At 37.1% G+C, this 21,681-nt stretch overlaps 1 protein-coding gene across 4 annotated transcripts in view; it reads left to right on the top strand.

The window, feature by feature from the left end:
• The window catches only part of RICTOR (RPTOR independent companion of MTOR complex 2), a 156,433-nt gene that overhangs the window by 76,441 nt on the left and 58,311 nt on the right, over positions 1-21,681 (top strand). For all 4 annotated transcript variants that reach the window (XM_058308178.2, XM_058308164.2, XM_058308169.2 and 1 more), the window contains exons 6-8: positions 412-475; positions 6,440-6,566; positions 9,541-9,710. In XM_058308178.2, coding sequence (XP_058164161.1) covers positions 412-475; positions 6,440-6,566; positions 9,541-9,710 — 361 coding nt within the window. The remainder of the gene's footprint in view (positions 1-411; positions 476-6,439; positions 6,567-9,540; positions 9,711-21,681) is intronic.

The following is a 21,681-nucleotide window of genomic DNA, read 5'->3' as shown; positions in this document are numbered from 1 at the left end:
AAACATTATTTTACCTTTTCTCATTTTAGACTAGTTTTTCTTGTTCTTGGGTATCATATATTGGAAGTACACGGTGTTATTCTTTTCTTTCCTCAATATTGTCTGTGAAATTAATTCATGTTGATTCTTTTTATTGCTTTGTTTTATTTCATTTATGAATAGACTACAATTTATTATTCCATTCTGTTGGTGAATATCTGGGTTTTTTTGTTTTTTTACAGTGCTTGGCAAGCATTTGCCACTAGAGATTAGATAAGTTAATTAAATATTTTCTGTTACTGAAAAAACATATACACTATAATTTAAAAATACCATATTGATATTATGAAGATGGATCTAATCTGATGTTACTTTCATCCAAAAAAGTTGTTTGATAGGATTTTTATTATTAATATTTTGGTTATGATTTAGGTGCATTGACATACAGCAGAGCAACGAGGTAGAGAGGACACAAGCACTTCGATTAGTCAGAAAGGTATGTTATATATCTGAGTAAAAGGCAAATTTATGGATTTTGTGTTAAATGTTTTGCATTTTTTAGATTAGACTGTTGTGTGAAATCTTTATTTAAAATTTAAAAAGCCTAAATTCATATTAAATATTTTTATTTTGCTAAAGTTAAATAAAGTTAAATAGATCTATTAATTTTAAGGTAAACTGTTTTTTGTGAAATTATTCTGTGATTGGTATAACCAGGACGATGTCTTATAGATGTTCAGTGTAAGGAATATTTCTTCCTGCAGTAAACATGTTAATGTAATTAGTGCTTTGATAAGTTATTGTAAAAAGAGGATTACTTCTTCCCTACCCTAATTTTTCTCTTAATTGGATGTGTGGCATTAATACTATTAAATGGACATCACAAATTCTTACAGTCTGGTTGTTTTAAAGATGAATTTAGATACAATCCATTGACAGCAATAAACAATTCTGGCCATAGTATAGGATATATGGTCGCTATCTAAACAAGAGAGGATCTAGAGGATTAGTCATAATGCTTCTCATGAGAGACCGTCAAAGAATGCTTTTTTATTCCTTAATGGCAAAGTAATAGAGTGAACTGAGAGTATACTTGATTGGATACAACCTAAAGAAGAACAAGTATCATATTTCATCCTAAACATTCATGTGAATTCTCAGTATATGTTTTAATGTAAAAATGTCACATTTTTTTAACAGATAAAACTTTTAACTCTTCTTCCCCTTCCCTACCTGTGAATTCAGTGCTCCAGAATGATGGACTGTTGAGGTTGTATATTAACTAGTTTCCTTCTTTTTCCTTTTTCTTCTTTCTCCAATTATCTAGCTTGTGGTTTATAATAGTACCCACAGGTAGGTTTAGTAAGGAAGAAGTAGTAAAAGGAAAAGTTACATCTTACAAGAAGTTTACAATTCTAGTAGGAGTGGTAGTGGAGGTAGATTAGGAAACGCTTGTTATAGGTAAACTTTTTTACTGGGACTACAATTTATCAGATATAAATGTAAAAATTAGGATTATGGTGATTTTTTTAGATTTTTTAAAATTTTTTTATTTAGTTATTTCCCCTTCCTCCCCCTCCCCCCCCCCAGGATTATGTTTTTTACTTATTTACATAATCCTTCCTACTGGCATGACTTAAGAATTTCACATAAGAAAAGAAAATTTGTTTCTATAGAACTGTTTCAAACAACTTTTTGATTCAGGTCCCTTTGATGTTTGGTAAAAATTATTGAGTATCCCATAGCTTTTGTTTTTTGGGTTATGTCTGTCAATATTTATCTTATTAGGATTAAAAATGAGAAATTTAGAAAGTTATTAATATATTAAATATAGTAGTAAACCTACTACATATAAACAAACATTTTCTGATAATTATATTTCATACAAAAGCAAAACTACTGAGAAAAGTGGCATTTTTTATTTTTGCTGGTCTCTTTAATGTCTGTCTTGATAGATGACAGCTAGATTCCATGTTTGCTTCTGCATTCATATCTGTGATGATATCACATGTAATGAATCCTTTTGTAAACTTCAGCATATACTTAATGAGAGAATGAGAGTGAAAAAGAATAAGACAACTAATGTCTCTGTGTATTAGTTACCTCATTGCTAAAGCAAATACCATGCAATAGGTTGGCTTAAACAAGGGGAATTTATCGGGCCACAGTTTTGAGGCTTGAAGAAGTCCAAAATCAAGGCATGTTCAAGACAGTGCTTTCTCCTAGAAGACCATGGCATTCTGGGGCTCTCGTGATCATTGGTTCTTGTTTTTTTTGTCACATGGAACACACTTATTGGCCTCTCCTGGCTTCTCCCTTCTCTGGGTTGTGTGGCTTCCAATTTCTGACTGCTCCCTCTGGCCTTCCCTCATTCTGTGTTCTTGTCTATAAGGTCTTCAATAATAGGATTAAGATCCATCCTGAGGGAACCGGATTTGGCTCAACTGATAGAGCGTCCTCCTGCCACACAGGAGGTCCAGGGTTCAAATCCAGGGCCTCCTGACGTATGTAGTGAGTTGGCCCACGTACAGCACTGATGCGCGCAAGGAGTGCCATGCCACCCAGGGGTGTCCCCCATGTAGGGGAGCCCCACGCACAAAGAATGCACCCCATAAGGAGAGCTACCCCTCTCAAGGAAAGTGTAGCTTGCCCAGGAGTGGTGCTGCATGCACGGAGAGCTGACTCAGCAAGATGATGCAACAAAAAGACACAGATTCTGGTGCCACTGACAAATATCCAAGTGGACACAGAAGAACACACAGTAAATGGACACAGAGAGCAGACAACTGCGATGGAAAGGGTGGAGGAGAAGGGGATAGAAAAAAAAATTTAAAAGATCCATCCTGACTCATCTTGGCTGCACTTTAAGTAATCTTATCAAAAGGTCCCATTTATAAGCATTCACACCCACAGGAATGGACCAAGTCTAACAACATGTTTTTGTGGGGTTTATATCTCCATACCACCAAATTGTGTGTTATTATAAAAAAAATCTTAATTTTGCAGAATCTCTGAAAATATTCCAAGGACCTTCAGTTTCCTGGACCACACTTTGAGAATTGCTACCCTAGAAACTATTTAGAAGAAAGCACAACTCCAAGGGGATTAAAGGAGAGTTAAATTCAGCCTCTTTGAATTATTTAGTAAACTCTTTATTTCAATTCTGTAAAATGTCTTATACAAGTTAAAATTTAATTCATGAAATAGCTAGGTAAAAGTAAACAGACCCTTCAAAATATAAGCTCTGTAATAAAAATGTCATTCTGTTGTCTTCTTAAGGGTAGGGTAATTTAAGGCAGCTATGGTTTAAAATCCAAGAGCCCAGGAATAGCTTCAACTTTGTGGTATGATGGGCTTAAGTTGTGATGAGTGAAGGGGCAGGTTTCCTCAGTATTTAACTAAAAGGGATAGAATTAAAGGGAAAGCAGCTTGCTATATGAACCATAGCCTCTTGGCCAGAAAAAGTATAATTTCATTAGTCCTTTAGTAACTGAAGCACACATTTCTTTATCCCCCACCCACAGCAATATCATGGCCACTAGAATTGTAGAGATTAATGTTTAATATTACACTTGCTAGGTCTTATTTTGTTTTTGTATGCATTCAAGAAAGTTTTAAAATTTTCTATAAAAGTATTATTTTAAAAGAAATGCAAAATCTTTTGTTACTTTAGGGTACCTTGCTCTGACTAATTTCAGGAATATTCATGTCACTTTTTCTTCTCTTTTACCCATCATATTCATTTGAAAGGTATTTTCTTTTGTTTCGTTGTTTTACAGTGCCTTTCTGATCCCCACACCTCCCTTCTACACAGCTAATTCTTCCTAGTTTTTGTCTTTCTCTTTTTCTCTAGTGATTTTCTTTTTTTTTAAATATTTACTTTTATTTATTTAATTCTCCTCCCCTCCCCTCCCCCAGTTGTCTGTTTTCTGTGTCTCTTTGCTGCGTCTTGTTTCTTTGTCCGCTTCTGTTGTCGTCATTGGCACGGGAAGTGTGGGCGGCGCCATTCCTCGGCAGGCTGCTCCCTCCTTAGCGCTGGGCGGCTCTCCTTACCGGGCGCACTCCTTACGCGTGGGGCTCCCCTACGTGGGGGACACCCCTGTGTGGCACGGCACTCCTTGCGCGCATCAGCACTGCGCTTGGGCCAGCTCCACACGGGTCAAGGAGGCCCGGAGCTTGAACCGCAGACCTCCCATGTGGTAGACGGACGCCCTAACCACTGGGCCAAAGTCCGTTTCCCTCTAGTGATTTTCTTGCTAGTCAGCTATTGCTACTCTTTTCTAAAGATAAGTTTATTCCAAAGATATCCTTTATTCTTAATTCTCCTTACTGTCTAACTTTTTAATCATGTAATGAAGGATTATAAATATCACAGAGTTTCTACAGTTGAAAGAGATTTGTTTGGTGAAATCACTTGCCCTTGATACACAGCTAGATGGTGGCAACACCAGAGCTAGAACTCAGTTTTCCAAATTTCCAAACCTACACTGGCTCACAGTCCTTTCACTATTAAGTTGAACCTGCCTAGCTTGGCACTCAGACCATTTTTGTTCCGAACAACTATTTCTGTCTGACCTATTTTTATTATGGTACCATGTGTGTACAGATACTACCCCCCACCACTACCTTAATCATCACTTCCAACTCTTTTCATTTCTACCTCTTTCTGTCTTGTAGAATCAGTCTTCTCATCTTGTAGACTCAGCTCAAATTTCAGATATTCCCTTTAGAGAACTCAGTACCGTTCTAGTTCCACAAATTTATTATCTCTACAAGGTCTTTGTTTCATCTATGTCTTCTCTATCATGCCAAAAAAGATGATTAAATTTAAAAAAAATTTAATAGAGACTACTCTCTTATGACTTTTCCCTACTAAGTGTAAGTATTCACTGATCTATGAGAAAAGCATTATCTAATTTACCCAGAATTTAATCTTTGCCTCGATTTCCCTGGAAAAAAGTGATGTGTTTTGTAAAATTTTAAATTTCATGTAGCCTTTCAGTAGCAAAACTGTTGAATTAAGTACATTTTATTAAACACTGAAAATTCATATGTTGAGTTTTATTCTTGAAATTCTAGAAATCATCTGGTCTTGCACATACTCATTTTATCAATCAGTGGGGAAAACTGAGGCATAGAAAGACTTGATTTGGCCAAAGTAGCATAGTTTATTAATGGAATGTTTACCTTTAAAAGCCAGTTTTCTTGACTTCCTGTCCAGCTTTTTTTCTGCATATATTACATACCTTTTACTGTTTTGGGATTTTTTCTTACAAGTTTTAATGAGGGGCATAATAATTTACTAGCAGGTATTAAATACAAATAATTATCATAAGCAGTTAGAATTTTCTCACCCAGGCAAGATCAGTTTCCTATCACCCCACTTCACCCCCTAGCATAAATGAAAAATAGTCATTTAGAAACAGATATGAAAGGTTCTGTAACTTCTGGTTGTGGAACCGTGTTAGAATATTTCAGTTGAAGTTTGTAGTGGGACTTAAATCACTTAAACTGACATGAACATTCTATAATTGGTTCAGTGCCACTGCAGACCTTGGCTTTGAACTTCTGTTAAGATTTATCTTTTTCTTTTCATTTAGTTTAATGCATCTTCTAATTGTTTTACTATGCAATCCTTATTTTTCCAACAAGATTATAAATCCTTTGATATCTGGGATGGATCATTTATTCTCAATATTTTATTAACTAATTTGCTAAATTTTTTGTTTTCTTTGTATTTTCAAACTCAACATATATGCTATCTTTTTTCCATATTCCAAATGTTTAATGAGCTAGACCTTTCCTTTAATTTGAGATTCAACCAGAAATTTCTCATCAGATGCATGCTATTTTCATCAGGATGTTTAGAATATGGAAAATAGATTATGAATTATAAATATTCCTTTGGGTATAGCAAGAATTGACTGGTGATAGGGGAGGGCTAGGGATATGGAGATCATTGGGGTCTATTGCAGCTGCCAAAGTGAGAGAGAATGAGAACCCAAATCACTGAATTTGATGAGGGATGAGAATAGAGATGTTAATGAGATAAATTGGTAGGACTTGGTAATGATTGTATGTGGGAAAGGACTTGAGAATGTAATAATACTATTGTATGTTGACTGCTGGTTGTCACTACTAACTACTTTGTGGACCGACTGAAAAGTTGTGTAAGATAGCATTCTTACTCTAGAGGAACTTAGAATCTCAGAAACATTGTCTTCTTGGTCAGTTTATACTCCGGACTGTTAAAAAATCAACACATGCTTCTGTAGTGATGATTGTTATAATTTGTTACATCAATTTTCAGTTGTAGTAATATTTTGAAATGATTGCATGAAAGCATTAGATTAAAATGCATCTTGTAAATACTCTATGATCTTAAATACCGAATTTTGAACAAAATAGTCTTAAAAAATGTATTATAAAGTAACTGCCTTTTCTTTATTCCTTCTTATAGATGATTACTGTGAATGCTTCCTTGTTTCCTAGCTCTGTGGCTAACTCATTAATAGCAGTTGGAAATGATGGACTTCAAGAAAGAGATAGAATGGTTCGAGCATGCATTGCCATTATCTGTGAACTAGGTCAGAATTTTTTTAAGTAAAAAATGCACTATTTTGCAGAGAATATTTAACATTTCTTAATGCCTTTAATACATGAATTATTTAGTTTTTGGCACAAGGATATGAAAAAGTAGGACATTCCCTGTAGGGTAATAAAATACTTGTTATTTAACAAATAATTTAAAGTGACATTAAAATTCTGTAAATTGTAAAGGTTTACTCATTGTGAAATTAAGTATAGGAATTGTCCAAATTCCAGTAATCACAGTGAAGTCTTTTGGAAAACAAATGAATTTTTAAATACAAAGGCTAAAGAATTAAGTAAGGAAAAAACATGGGTTAATATTCATTTGATCATTGCAAAGAACAGGAGTCTTAAATTATCAAAAGAAAGCACTTAGTGATTTCAGCAGTTATTGATTTTACTGTCAAGAGGCAAAACACAAGCAATACCAGAACAAACAAGGAAAATAAAAATATAACAAAGAAGATAAATAGTATCAAATCAATAGAAAAACAGGGATTCCCAAAGAAATACATGGCTAATGAACATACTAAAAATGTACAAATGCACTTAAAATAAAATAAAATAAATAATTTTAAAGACAAGACAATATTTTTTTCCACAAAAGTAGAAATGTTATAGATTACATCCCCTCTTGATATAATGAAAAGTAAATTAATAACAAGTTTTAAGAAACAAAAGTAGGACCAAATCCTAGCACCAAGGATTTAAAAATATTGTCTTCAATGCCTGTTCATCTAGGGGAAAAGTCAGAAATATGATTAAGGAAATTTAGAATATAATAAAAATTGACTACATGCCAATGTATGTGCTATGTACCTAGAATATAACTTTTTATCATAAAATGGTTTTATAATTATGCACAAAATCATGAAAGTAAGTGAATGGACCAGTATAACTCAAGAAATAGAAAAAAGAGGGAGGAAAAAGAAAAACAAACGTAGAATGGAGGAAATTTTTTTAAAATTATGAATTGTAAAGAACAAGTAGATAATGGTGATTGGAAGAATAAAAACAATGAAATACATAAATATTTGGGAAGCTAAAAGGTCAGAAAAAGAAAAGATTAATGTAGAAATGAAGAAGAGAGTATAATAGGACAATTTTTTAAATTCTAAGATAATTTTTATATATCTGTTTGAAAATCTCATTGAAACAAATTTTTTTTTCCTGGAAAATTTAATTTACAGGTGACCTAAAACGTAGAAAATTTGGTAGGTTAAAAAACCTTAGACTTCGGGGAGCGAGTATACCTCAGTGGTTTGAGTGCCTGCCTCCCCTATACAAGTTTCCGGGTTAAATCCCCGGTACCTGAAAAAAAAAAGAAAAGCAACCACAGAGATAATTAAAAACATTGTTGAAATAATTGCCTCTAAAATGACTCATCCGGGTAATTCTGTGTTAAAATAAATGTTTTAAGAAACAAACAATTCTTACATGGTATAATCTATATACATGTATACATATCTATGCATACACATAAAATTTTAAAAATTAGAAGACTATTTTCTTAACAGTATAGACTGTTTATCACAAATCAGTACTCATTCTTAATGCGAGTTTTACAAATACTACATCCTTTTGAATCTTAATCAACATTGTTTCTGAACTTTTAGCCAGGTTAGTAAGGTAAAATAATAAATTAATTTTACATAATGGAAAGGAGACAATATTACGTTGCAGGTGATATCTTATATCTTGAAAAATCTGAATCAACAATCAACTGTAAAGCAGCCCTTATGTAATTTCAGTACAGTAGAAACATGTAAAAATAGATTTGATAGATTTGTTTTCTGTTTCTGCTTAGTAAATATAGTGGGAGACATACTATTTCTAAAGTAGGAAAAAAAGCTACAACAAATAAATGTTATAAGGAATGTGTATGACTTGTATGAGTTGGGGCAGTACTTCTGACTTTTGAACTTATCAAATTGATTGTCAAAAAGGCAAAACTGTTTTATGAGGATAGAATCAGGCAGTGGCTGCCTGTGTGTGTGTCGGGCGGGGGGAGGCTGAATAGAAGGTGGTGTGATGAAACTTTTTAGGATGACGAAAATTGTATACCTTGATTAGGTTATTAGCTAAAAGGTGTAGACATTGTTCACAATTAACTAAACTGTATCAAGATTTGTTCATTTAAACTGTATGTAACTATTACCTAAGGTTGGAAAAAAATAGAAGAAACAAAATTCTACAACCCAGTTGAAAGAATAAACAGAGAAACAACAACAAAAACAGTTTTGAAAAAGAATAAATTGGGGAGTTGTGACTTTCTTCTCAAATATTTTTTAAAAAACTATTAAACTAGGTTATTAAGAGACACGTGAATCAAGAGTTGCAGACCCTGATATACAGAAAACTTTAGTATTTCAAAAAATTATTTTGGGAAGCATGCTTAGGTAATTGACTAAACATTCAAAAAGAAAATTGAGTTAATCATTTTAAGCCACACTTAATTTCCTTTGAAAACTAAATGTAAATCATGAACTCAAAAGCACATGTGTATTGCAAACATAGAAAAAAAAACCTGATCTTTGGTATAAGAGGAGTTTTGAACTTTAGGTTTTTATTAGGTTAAAATGGGTGTGTCTCATAAAATATAAATCAAACACACCATTTTCAACACAATTTAAAGCCAAGCTACTATTAAAGTATTTGTTACTGATAAAGGGCTGTTATCCCCATTGTAGTAGGAACTCCCTGCAACCAATAGGAAAAGAAAACCACTTCAATAAAATACGGACAAAGTATATGAAAAGATAAGTCAGAGACCTAAAATAATCAAGTTTTGAATGGTGTATTCAGTTACTAGATATATTTTATCCACATACCCCTTTAAATGTTGTCGACTAGAAAGTTTATCAAGTCAGAAGGAAACAGAGCTTTAAAAATTAAAACACAGATTTCTGATGACTTTTTATTAACCGCCTCCCCCCATATAGTAAGTAAAATTTTTTTCTTTCATTTTAGCACTTCAGAATCCAGAGGTGGTGGCCCTTCGAGGTGGACTAAATACCATCTTGAAAAATGTGATCGATTGCCAATTAAGTCGAATAAATGAAGCGCTAATTACTACAATTTTGCACCTCCTTAATCATCCAAAGACGCGACAGTATGTACGAGCTGATGTAGAATTAGAGGTAGGAACTTTATATTCTTCTCTAGTTATAAAATATGACTTTAATTACATACTCTTACTTTGAAATTCTAAAATTAATAGATACAGCGTTGTTTAATTCTCAAACTTAACTGAAAGTGACTTATTCCTAGAAATATTTTATAGGTCTCTCAGTTTGGACTAAATTGGAAAAATTATTCTCAAGAATATATCATTAGTATATACTGAAGTTTTTTTGTGTTATCTTTGAAAAATTTACCAACAAATTAGAGTACAAGTAAGATAACAGTAAGACAATTACCTATTTAGGAAGACCATTTATTTTTAACCTCTTTGTAAATAAATTGTGTATGAATAGCTCCTGGTAATTGTACACCATTTGTTCATTAAACAAGGCTAAAATTTACAATTTGGAAGAAATACTTTGTTAGAAATGAATTGCCATATACATTTGAAATAGAATATATAGCTTTCTTTTTAAAATACTCTACAACATAAAATTTCACTTGCAGACAGCATTTTTACAGTTAGTCTAAAAAAATAGTCTATTATATATTCTTTATAAGAAAATATATAGTGGAGTTTGGAACAGAGCTAGTTATCATATGCTATATTCTCATAACTTATTTGTATGACTGTACTATTTGTTGCCCATTGCAGATATCATTCAAGGTAAGTTTAAATCAAGGATTTGTTTATAGATATGTAATACAGGTATAAAACTTTTATTGTTCCCTAATTTGTCTTCCTAAGTTTTTTTGTGAAACTTGTCTTAAATGTTGTAGTTCTATTGTGATTAGAGTTGCAAGAAGCATTTGAGATTATAAAATTGAAATTGTTCTATATCATTAATTAACAGAATTAAGTACATTATTCTCCTTAATAAGTGATTTCAAATACATTATTCATAGGTGACCTCAGGGATTGAACTGACATTTTTGGTATTTTACAATGTGTGTTTAGCTTTTTCCCTCTTTAACATGTAAAAAAATCTTCAACTTTAAAATTGGGGAGATAATTACAGTAAAAGGCTGTATGTATATGCTCTCTGTATACATGTATGTATACAAAGCATCCATATAAATGAAAAAACTCAAAGAATATGATAGACTCTTAAATATATTTATCTTTGAGTGTATCTTGTTTTTTAAAAACTCAGGCTCTTTTTTCCCTTAACAAGATCCCTAGAATAGCATTGCAATTGAGAGCATAAATTTTGGATTATGTGGATCTGGTTTTAGTTTATTATTCTAAAGCCTAGAGTACCTTTATGATATTGGGCAAATTACTTAACCTCTTTTGGACCCATTTTCTTCATAGGTAAAATGGAGTTCATTGTTCTTACGTCAAAGAATTGTTGTGAAGGTTAAATATAATCATCATTATCATTGTAGTAGTGGTAGAATTAGTAGTAACACTTCCATAAAGCTTATATTGAAATAGGCAGTATTCCAGGTGCTTTATATATATTCATTCTATTCTACATAAACTATTTTACTTTGTACCTGGTACATAATAAATATTTGACAAGTGCTGTCAAATATAATAATGTGTCTAGATTATTGCTCCATTATCATCATCATCTACTTGATCATAGAGTCTGCTGTTAAGAAAATATTTTCCTCATTTTTATTAATCCATTGCAGTCAATTTTGTTTTCATTCTGAACTGATAACTTTTTCTCTTATATTTTCAAAGAAACTGTTTTCAGTGTTACTAACTCTGTTTTCAGGCCCAAATGTTTCAGTTTACCCAGGCTTCCATTTTGACCAGATATACTGTGATATATCTGTGATTTCAAAGGAACAAAATGAGGACCTAATAAAATAATGTTATTAGAATGGCCAATGAGCAGAGGTTGTAAATTAATTGTATTTTAAAAAATGATTAATTTTTTAAAATGTTCTTTGAACTTCTACCACTGAGTAGAATGGAGTAGTTCATAGCATCTGCTATGGAAAACCAGAAAAGCCAAATAATTATGAGAATCATATATTTAAAGGATTATAGAGATGTGAAAGTAGAGAGAGTGGGAGAGTGGTTGTCCTGCATACAACCAGAAACACGTTAATTCCCTGCAGAATAGGGTGCAAGTCCTTTGGTGATATTCACTGTTAAACTTGATGTCCTTAAATATTGTAACATGAAACTAATACACCAGAGAGAGTGAAACTCTAGAGAAGGAAGACTCTTGAGAGTTATGCTGAAGTTCTGCAGCTCCTCCTGGGGGTAGTTACAGATTCTAGGGTAACTACTGATTGAGAATATAGCGTATTGCCTAGGTGAAATGCTGGATGATTTGATAATTACTTGCACATGGAGTGACAAACCTAGAAATGTAAAAAGTCCTTAGAACAGTCTGCTTTAACCTCTCTATTAGTCAGGGTTCTCTAGGTAAATAGAATCAACAGGAGATACCTGTAAATAGTATGATATTTTATACAGTTCTCTCATGTGACTGTGGGGATGCAAAAGTCTAGATTCTGCAGGCAGGCTGCAAACTGAGGGTTCTTAGGAATGTCCAGTGAAGGTCATTGATGAGTTCCTGGGAGATGTTGGCTGTCCAAAGACAAGCTGGGAAATTGTCTCTGAATGCTGAAATCACTTCCCCTTTTAAGGCATTCAACTGAATGGAGAAAACATCACTCATTGCTGATGGCAATCTGCCTGGTTGATCGTACAGGTCACTAGCCATTTATGCAGTAAACTCACTGATGACTAAAATCCATAAATGTCCTTATATTAGTTAGCCCGGTGCTTGCTTGACCAAATACCTGGGCACAATTACCTCACTAAGTTGACACATTAGCCTAAGCTTCACAGTCCACCCCTTGTCAAGTTGGCTACCGTACACATTACCTTAAACCATGCTTAGTCTCTAAGTAAAAACAATAACAGACATGCACATATATAGTTCCGCCTAACAGATATTCAGCTGTCCTGCATACAACCAGAAACACATTAATTCTCTGCAGAATAGGGTGCAAGTCCTTTGGTTATTCACTGTTAAACTTGATGTCCTTAAATATTGTAACATGAAACTAATACAACTAGTCATATGATAAAGGAAAGGGTTAGGGAAGAAAACAGTGGTATTCATTTCATGTACATATGCAGTCATACTCAAAACAAGAAGAAACATTATGACTGTTACAGTCCTCATTTCTATAAATGGTCACATGGTCGAAGTTCATATTTATCACTACCTATTTCATGTTTTGGTTAACCCTCATCAAGCACCTCAGTTGACCATGGTTTTTTGCCTGGCGGGGTGACCCAAACTTTCTTTCCTGAAGATTCTGGGCCATTGTTATTACTGCTTGGATTATGTTGTTGTAATTTTCCATTGACTTTAATTATAAGCCATGGCAGTACTCTTAAGAGAAACACTAGAGAATCTCCTGTATTCCAGGCAAACTCTTCTTTACCCCCATTTTGTAGATGCAGCCCTTTTCCCCTTGATAGTCAGAATCAATCACCCAGCCAGTACAGTAATTCTCTTTGCCTGTTGATCCAGAGGTAGGAGGAACCCTAAGTGGCCAGGTGGCAGTCTTAACTTCTAGTTCAATGGAATCATTGTTGTGTTCCTTGGTGGCAATACTCCTTTTGAAACTAAGACCTGTAGACCAGCAGAGTTTAAGGTTGCAGGGACAGGAAGCAAAAATTTTCCTTGTGGATCACCAGGGGTAATAGTGAGTGATGCCACTCCCATTTCCACCCCTTGATTCCTGGACCCATGAATCCTGGCTATGGGAGAAAGAGCATCATAGAGTGGACAGTGATTTAGAGCATACACAATCTCCTGGAGAACATTGCCTCAGCCCTGCAATGTATTTCTACCTAGTTGGTGCTGTAATTGAATCTTCAAAAGGCCATTCCACCATTCTATTATATAAATCCAGCTGCTTCAGGATGATGGGGAATATTCTAAGACAGTGAATTCCATGGGCATGTGCACATTCTCACCCATCATTTGCTGTGAAATGGGTTCCTTGATCAGAAATAATGCTGCGTGAAATGCCATGGTGGTAGATAAGATATTCAGTAAGGCTATGGATGGTAGTTTTGGAAGACTGCATGCAGGGAACACAAACCCATATGCAGAGTATTCATCTATCCCAGTTAAAATAAATTGCTGCCTCTTCCATGATGGAAGTGGTCCAATGTAATCAACCTGCCACCTGGTAGCAGGCTGATCACCTCATGAAATGGTGCCACATTGGGGGCTGAGTGTGAGTCTCTGCATTGGGCACTCAGCAGTGGCTGTAGCCAAGTCAGCCTTGGTGAGGGGAAATCCATGTTGCTGAGCCCATGCATGACCTCCATCCCTACCTTCATGGCCACTTTGTTCATGAGCCCATTGGGCAGTGACAAGAATGGCTGGGGAAAGAGGCTGAGCGTTAATGTTAGCCACAGAACAGGTCATCTTATCCACTTGATTTTTTAAATCTTTCTCTGCTGGAGTCACGCTCTGATGAGCATTCACGTGGAACACAAATATTTTCATGTTTTTTCTCACTCAGAAAGGTCTATCCACATAGCTCTTCCCCAGGTCTCTTTTCACCAGTGTTCCAATCATGTTCCTTCCAAGTCCCTGACCATCCAGCCAAACCATTTGCAACAGCCCATGAATCAGTGTACAATAGCACCTCTGACCATTTCTTCTTCCAAGCAAAATGAACAACCAGGTGCACTGCTTAAAGTTCTGTCTGCTGGGAGGATTTGCCCTCACCACTGTCCTTCAGGGATGTCCCAGAAAGGGCCTGCAGCACTGCAGTTGTCCACTTTTGGGTGCATATTACTCAGCCAAAGGAGTGCTGATGCAAAATACCAGAATTTTGTTGGCCTTTATAAAGGGTTTTTATTTGGGGTAGAAGCTTACAGTTACCAGGCCATAAAGCATAAAGTACTTCCCTCATCAAAGTCTGTTGCCATGTGTTGGAGCAGAATGGTTGCTGACATTTAGCCTTCTTGCTATGTGGGCCTAGCTTATTCCAATATCAGCTGTAGGCCATCAGGCTCTCTAGCTTTCTCTTTCTTCCTGGGATTCAGTTCTCTCTGGGCTCAGCTGCTCTGTTCCTTTGTGTGCTTCCCCGGCTCCAGCCAAAACTCTCAACTCTCTACTTTATCATGTCTTTTATCTGTGAGTCTCCACCCACCAAGGGGCAGGGATTCAAAACCTTACTAATGAAAGCCCTAATCATAATTTAATAAAGTAAAAGTGAAACCTCAGACAGACCAATTTACAAACATAATCCAATATCTATTTTTTGAATTCGTAGACCATATCAAACTGCTACAGGGTGGTACCTACATATCATGCTGAACCATCTGTAAACCAGCCCCAAGTTTTCTCTTCCTTAGTCAACTGATTGTAAAGGACTCCCCAGGAGGCCAAAGCTGTGGACTGGGAATGAGAAGGTAACATGGCAGGGGTGGTGACTATTGGCTTTTAGGCTACTTCCTGATGTAACTTACTTGTGCCTTCAGGACTCATTCAAGCCCTATATTGTATATAGCACTTCCACTTTATTATGGAGTGCGGCTGTACACGCACAACTTTATGGTTTGGTGGGCAGACAATACCCAGCTCATGATAGGCAACTCAGGTCTCATGGTAATGTGATGGCCCGTGGTTAAGCATTCAGTTTCTATTTAGGCCCAGTAGCAGGCCAAAAGCTTTTTCTCAAAAGGAGAGTAGTTATCTGCAGAGGATGGCAAGCCTTTGCTCCAGAATCTAAAGTGTCTTCATTGTGATTCTCTTCATGTGACCTGCCAAAGGCCCCACATAGCATCTCTATTTGTCACTGAAACTTCCAGCCCCATTGGATCTGCCAGATCATAGGCTGAAGTAGTAGAGCAGTTTGCACAGCAGCCCGGACCTGTTGCAGAGCCTCTTGTTCCAGTCTCCAATCAAAACTAGCAGCTTTTCTGATTTTTCTTGATAAATGGGCTGGAGTAGCATACCCAAATGAGGAGTGTGTTGTCTCCAAAATCTGAAGAGACCAACTGAGCATTGTGCCTCTTTTTTGGTCGTAGGAGGGGCCGGATGCAAAAGCTTATCCTTCACTTTCGAAGGGATATCTCAACATGCCTCACACCACTGGACACCTAAAAATTTCACCAAGGTAGAAGGCCCCTGTATTTTTGTTGGATCTATCTCCCATCCTCTCTCACACAAATCCCTTACCAGTAAGTCTAGAGTCTTTGCTACTTCTTGCTCACTGGTCCTAGTAACATGATATCATCAATATAATGGACCAGTGGCATGTCTTGTGGGAGGGAGAGATGATCAAGGTCCCTGCAGACAATATTATGACATAGGACTGGAGAATTGATCTACTCTTGATGCAGGACAGTGAAGGTATATTGCTGACCTTGCCAGCTGAAAGCAAACTGTTTCTAATGGTCCTTTTAATGGCAGTTGAGAGAAAAGCATTTGCTAGATAAATAACTGCAAACCAGGTACCAGGGGATGTGTTGATTTGCTCAACCAGTGATACCACATCTAGGATAGCAGCTGCAATCGGAATCACCACCTGGTTAAGTTTACAATAATCTGCTGTCATCCTCCAAGATCCATCTGTGTTTTGCACAGGCCAAATAGGAGAGTTGAATGGGGATGTGGTGGGAATCACCACCCCTGCATCCTTCAAACCCTTGATGGAAGCACTAATCTGTGCAGTCCTTCCAGGAATCTAGTATTGCTTTTGATTTACTATTTTGCTAGGCTGGGGCAAATATAGTGGTTTCCATTTGGCCTTTCCTACCATAATAGCACTCACTCCACAAGTTAGGAAACCAGTGTCGGGATTCTGCCAGTTACTGAGTATGTCTATGCCAGTTTTGCATTCCAGAGCTAGGGAAACAACCACAGAATGGGCTGGGGAACCCCTGGACCCAATGTGAAATGGCCTTGAGCTAAAACTCCATCAATCACCTGACCTCCATAAATTCCTACTCTGACTGGTGGACCGTAGTGACGTTTTGGGTCTCCTGAAAATAATGTCACTTCTGAGCCAGTGTCTAATAATCCTTGAAGTGTCTCATCATTTCTTTTTTCCCCATGCGCAGTTGCTCTGGTAAAAGGCTGTAGGTCTCCTTGATGAAAGGTGGGAGGAAGATTAACAGTATAAATTTTTGGCAGTGTAACAGGATCCTTCCCCCAGGGGACCTGGCCTTCTCCTTATTCAAGGGGGTCTGGGTTTGTGAACTGTCTCAAGTCTGGGAGTTGATTAAGGGACCGTGATTCTCTGTGTCTGTAATTCAAGTTATGGTTTTGTTCAACTCAACCTGAAACTCTTCTGCTTGTACAGATCCCGAAGGAATTTAGTAGATTGCCCATCTATTTCACACTACCTGTATTAGTCAGCCAAAGGGGTGCTGATGCAAAATACCAGAAATTGGTTGGTTTTTATAAAGGGTATTTATTTGGGGTAGGAGCTTTCAGATACCAGACTGTAAAGCATGTTACTTCCCTGACCAATGTCTATTTTCATATGTTGGAGCAAGATGGCTGCCCACGTCTGTGTGGGTTCAGGCTTCCTGGGTTCCTCTGGGCTCAGCTCCTCTGTTTTCTCCACAAGGTCAGCTGTAGACTACCAGGGCAATGGCTCTGTCTCTCTCCCTGGGTTTCTGCCATGGCTAAGGAGCCATCTCTATTCCTCTGTGTTCTTCTCCTGGCTCAGGCACTCTCTTTCTGGGGCTTGCTTCTCTTGCTCTGTGTGCTTACTTCCTGGGGCTCCAGCTTAAGACTTCAGCATCAAACTCCAACATCAAAACTCCAATATCAGAAACCCTCAACTCTGTCCTTTGTCATGCCTTTTATCTGTGAGTCTGCACGCCCTAATGATGTGGCGCAGTCAAAGCCCTAATCATAACTCAATCACACCCAGGTACAGACCAGATTACAACATATAATCTAATATCTATTTTTGGAATTCATAACCATATCAAACTGCTACAGTACCCCATGATCTATTAGCCAGTGCCATAATTCTATGGGACTCAGTGTATTTTGATTGCTGATTTTAGTCTGCCTTTCATTGCAGTGGCCATGCCCACCTTGTCTTCGTTGATTAACCGCTGATACTTGACTTTTACTGGCCCAAGAGCACATCATCCCCGTAATGTTCAAGGATTCTAATTTTGTTACAGCCTTTCCTACAGTAATATCTGGACTACAGAGAAGAGCAATCACAGAGCTCATCAGTGAACAGGGAGTTAGTCTTACAAATTTATTCCTCACAGTCCTTATTAAAGCAATGTCCTCTGGAAATTCTGGGATGGGTGGGCAGATCTCAAATGGTAAATCCAGTCTAACATTCCAATCTCTCTAAGCCTTTGAATTCCCTCTTCTACTGTGTACCAGGGCAAATCCGGCATCTCAACCTTAGACATGCTAGGCCATCTTTTGGTCATTATTTCAGAAACCCACCCGAATAAACTGTTAGAGTCCTTTCTAACCCCTTGAGCTACAGCATTGGATCCAGAATTTCTGCTTAGTGGGCCCATATCAATAAATTCAGTATGATCCAACTTTATATTCCTTTCACCATTGACCCATACCCTTAATATCCATTCCCACACATAGTCCCCTGATTTCTGTCTATATAAGCTGGAAATCTCATGCAGTTCTTTTAGAGTTATAGCATACGTCCTAATGGCATACGTATTTTGCCTCTGGGAACTTGTTGTGATTTTAGTCTAGTAATAGGTCTGGAAGAGAAGAAGGGTGGTGGGGGTGGGTAAAGAGAAGGATTAGAAATGCCATGCAAGCTACTGAACTCAGGGCATTCCTTTGCATTTTCATTTGGTAAAGCAGTATTAATCTCTTCAGGCAGGGGTTAGAAGGCAGATTCCTCAGGGCAGGGTGGAGGTTAGGCTGTACATGCTGCAGTTCACCTGGTACCTGTCTCAGGACTGGGAGGTGGTCCAAATTCCTTGGGGCAGGACAGAGGCTGGGCAGTACAGGCTTTACTTTGGCTGGTACCCATCTCAGGGCTGGAAGGAGGTCCAGATTCCCTGGGGCAGGCAGAAGGCTGGTGATACAAGTTTGACAAAGTGTGGTCTCCATAGGACAGGCCATCACAGGTTTATCTGACAAAAGTCTGAGCAGAATTAGGGTTCCAGTATCCCCACTGATATCATCATCATCCCTTATGTCTCCATCCCAATCCTCAGGGTTCACTCCTTTCCAATCAATGCCTTCAATTTAATAGTAGAAACTAAAGGTTGGGACTTTAGTTTCCTTTGTGAACTTTGGTACTCATACAATGAAAGTCTAAGTTTGGTTTTCAGAGATCTCTAGCCTGTGGCTACATACAACAAGATTTTCTTTCAGAGCACACGTAGAAACTTTCACATCATTCATGAATTACAAATTTGAAGGCTTTAGCTCATCCCTTTCTTTTATAACTGTATCCAGAGTATCTGGGAGGAGCCAGCCAGCATTATTGTACCTTTTGACTCTACAACACTGTTAAGGTGTTGAAAACCCTTTCACCCAGATCCTTGCCTCTTTTAAGCATAGAAGTAGGGAAATCCAGTGATGATATTTTATATATCTTCCTTGCCAACTCATGCCATGGAGTGTTAGTGGCCTCTTCATTATTGGAAAGGGAGCCATCGGTACCCTTGAGTCCAAATAGAGTAGAGTGCCAATTGCAAAACTCCCAGAACCACTCCAGAAATCATGTTTAAGATTCTGTTCCTCAAGAACCACTCCTAGTACCAAATGGTGTTAGGGTTCTCTAGGGAAACAGAATCAAAAGGAGATATCTGTAAATATGAGATTTTATGAAATTCTCTCACGTGACCATGGGAATGCACAAGTCCAGATTCCACAGGTAGATTGCAAACCAGGGCCTCTGATGAATGTCAGAGAAAGGTCTTTGATAAATACTTGGGAGGCGTTGGCTGTCCAAAGACAAGCTGGGAAATTGTCTCTGAATGCTGAAATCACTTCCCCTTTTAAGGCATTCAACTGATTGGAGAAAACGTCACTCTTTGCTGATGGCATTCGCCCTGGTTGATCATGCATGTGATCAACCATCTGTGCAGTCAACTCACTGATGACTAAAGTCCATAAATGTCCTCATATTACAGTTAGCCCAGTGCTTGGTTGACCAAACAACTGGGCACAATTACTTTGCTGAGTTGACACATTAACCTATCACACCCTCCAAACATCTTCTGAATTAAGCTACACAAGGTAGTGGCTACTATGCCAAAATCTCATAAAAAGCATAGTGGAATATGCCACAATCAGCTGTGTATGGATGATAAAGCCTCCAAGGAGGAAGGGCCTGGGCAAAAGTTGAGAGACCTCTAGGGAACAGTAAATTTACATTGATTATCTGCAACTGCTTTTTTCCCCCTTGGGCCCTGTATTAGTCAGTGTTCTCTAGGGAAACAGAATGGGCAGAAGATACCTGTAAATATTAAAAGATTTTATGAAATTGTCTCATGTGATAGTGGGGATGCACAAGTCCAATTTTGTAGAGCAAACTGAGAACAGACCTACAGGTGACCTAGATAGTGCAGTTAGAGGAAAAAGACTTTAAAATAATCATAATTAATCTGTTCAGGAAATGGAGAAAAAGAGGAAAAAGATGAAATAATGGAGAATATCACCAGAAAATTAGCATATATATATTAAGAAATCAAATAGAAATTCTAGTTTTGAAAATTATATTATCTGAAATTCAAACTTCAATGAAATTAAGAATTCATCTAGGACAAGCTGATATCATCAGTAGAATGGAAGAAAGGTCAATAAAAATATCCCAAGTGAGGCAGAGAGGGTTAAAAAAAAAAAAAGGAAATAAACAGAGAAGGAAAAAAGGATAAAACATGACTATAGTCTTCAGAAATAAGAGAGAAAATTGAGGGAAGCAAATACCCAAAAGGACAACCACCAAAATTTTACTTCTAAAACTTCTTCATGCTCACAAAAGCTCAGAAAACTTCAAATAAGCTAATATAAAGAAAAGAATACATGGGTACATCATGTTAAGATTGTAGAAAACCAAGACAAAGAAAAATCCTAATAACAATTTGAGAATAAAAGGCACATTACTTTCAAGGGAGCAAGTCTGTCAGCTCATTTCTAAACAGAAAGAAGATGGATGCCAGAACCATAGAATGGTATCTTTAAAGAAAGAAAATAGCTGCCAACTCACCAGAGAAAATATCCTTCAAATACAAAGGTAAAGTCTTCTGGTTGACCAAGATGGCAGTGTAAGATCCTCCAGGGTGCCATTCCCTCACATAATCTTTGAACAACTAACTAAAACTGGCAGTACCACTTTTCCTCAGAACTCTGAAAAACGGAATAACTGAGGAAGTAAACAGGTAAGTGCCAAATTAAGAAAACATAGTTTTAATAAACAGTAGAAGACACTGTCGGCGCCATTACCAGTTGCTCCCCCCCCCCCCCCCCCCCCCCCCCCCCCCCCCCGGTTGAGGCACAGTGTGCATCCAGCCTGCACTCCCCTTGTGGGTCTCAGGGCCTGATGTGGAGAGGATAGAGTAAATCCTATCTGCATGCTGTGATACCTGTATGTCAGAGCCATCTCTTGGGTAGTAACATGAAAGACCAAACCAGGAAACTGTCTGTCTCACCCTCCCAGAATTTTTCCTGCAGGAAGAATCAGCTTGTGAATAGTTAAAGCAGTATAATAAACAGTAAGTCAAAGTGGCCTGGAGCAAAGGATTACCTGCTTTAAGTTATACACTAGAGCATCTGGGAAGGGGGGAAAATCTATTTTATATGGAATAGAGGGGCCATTTAATTCCTGTAAACAGTGGAGAAGGGGGTCCTTCCTAAAACCAAGAACAAGCATAAGCTCAGGACAAGATTCAGGTTGAGAAAAAAACAGAAAGGACCATGCAAATCACTTTTGCCTTGGGCTGATCTTCATAGGAGGGCCAAACTTAGAAGTAGAGCACCAGCCAATGCAGAGCCATTTTGCAAATATGGTAAAAGATGT

This window comes from Dasypus novemcinctus, chromosome 2 (genome assembly GCF_030445035.2).
Source record: "Dasypus novemcinctus isolate mDasNov1 chromosome 2, mDasNov1.1.hap2, whole genome shotgun sequence".
NCBI classification, from domain to species: domain Eukaryota; kingdom Metazoa; phylum Chordata; class Mammalia; order Cingulata; family Dasypodidae; genus Dasypus; species Dasypus novemcinctus.
This window is presented reverse-complemented; position numbering and strand designations above follow the sequence as displayed.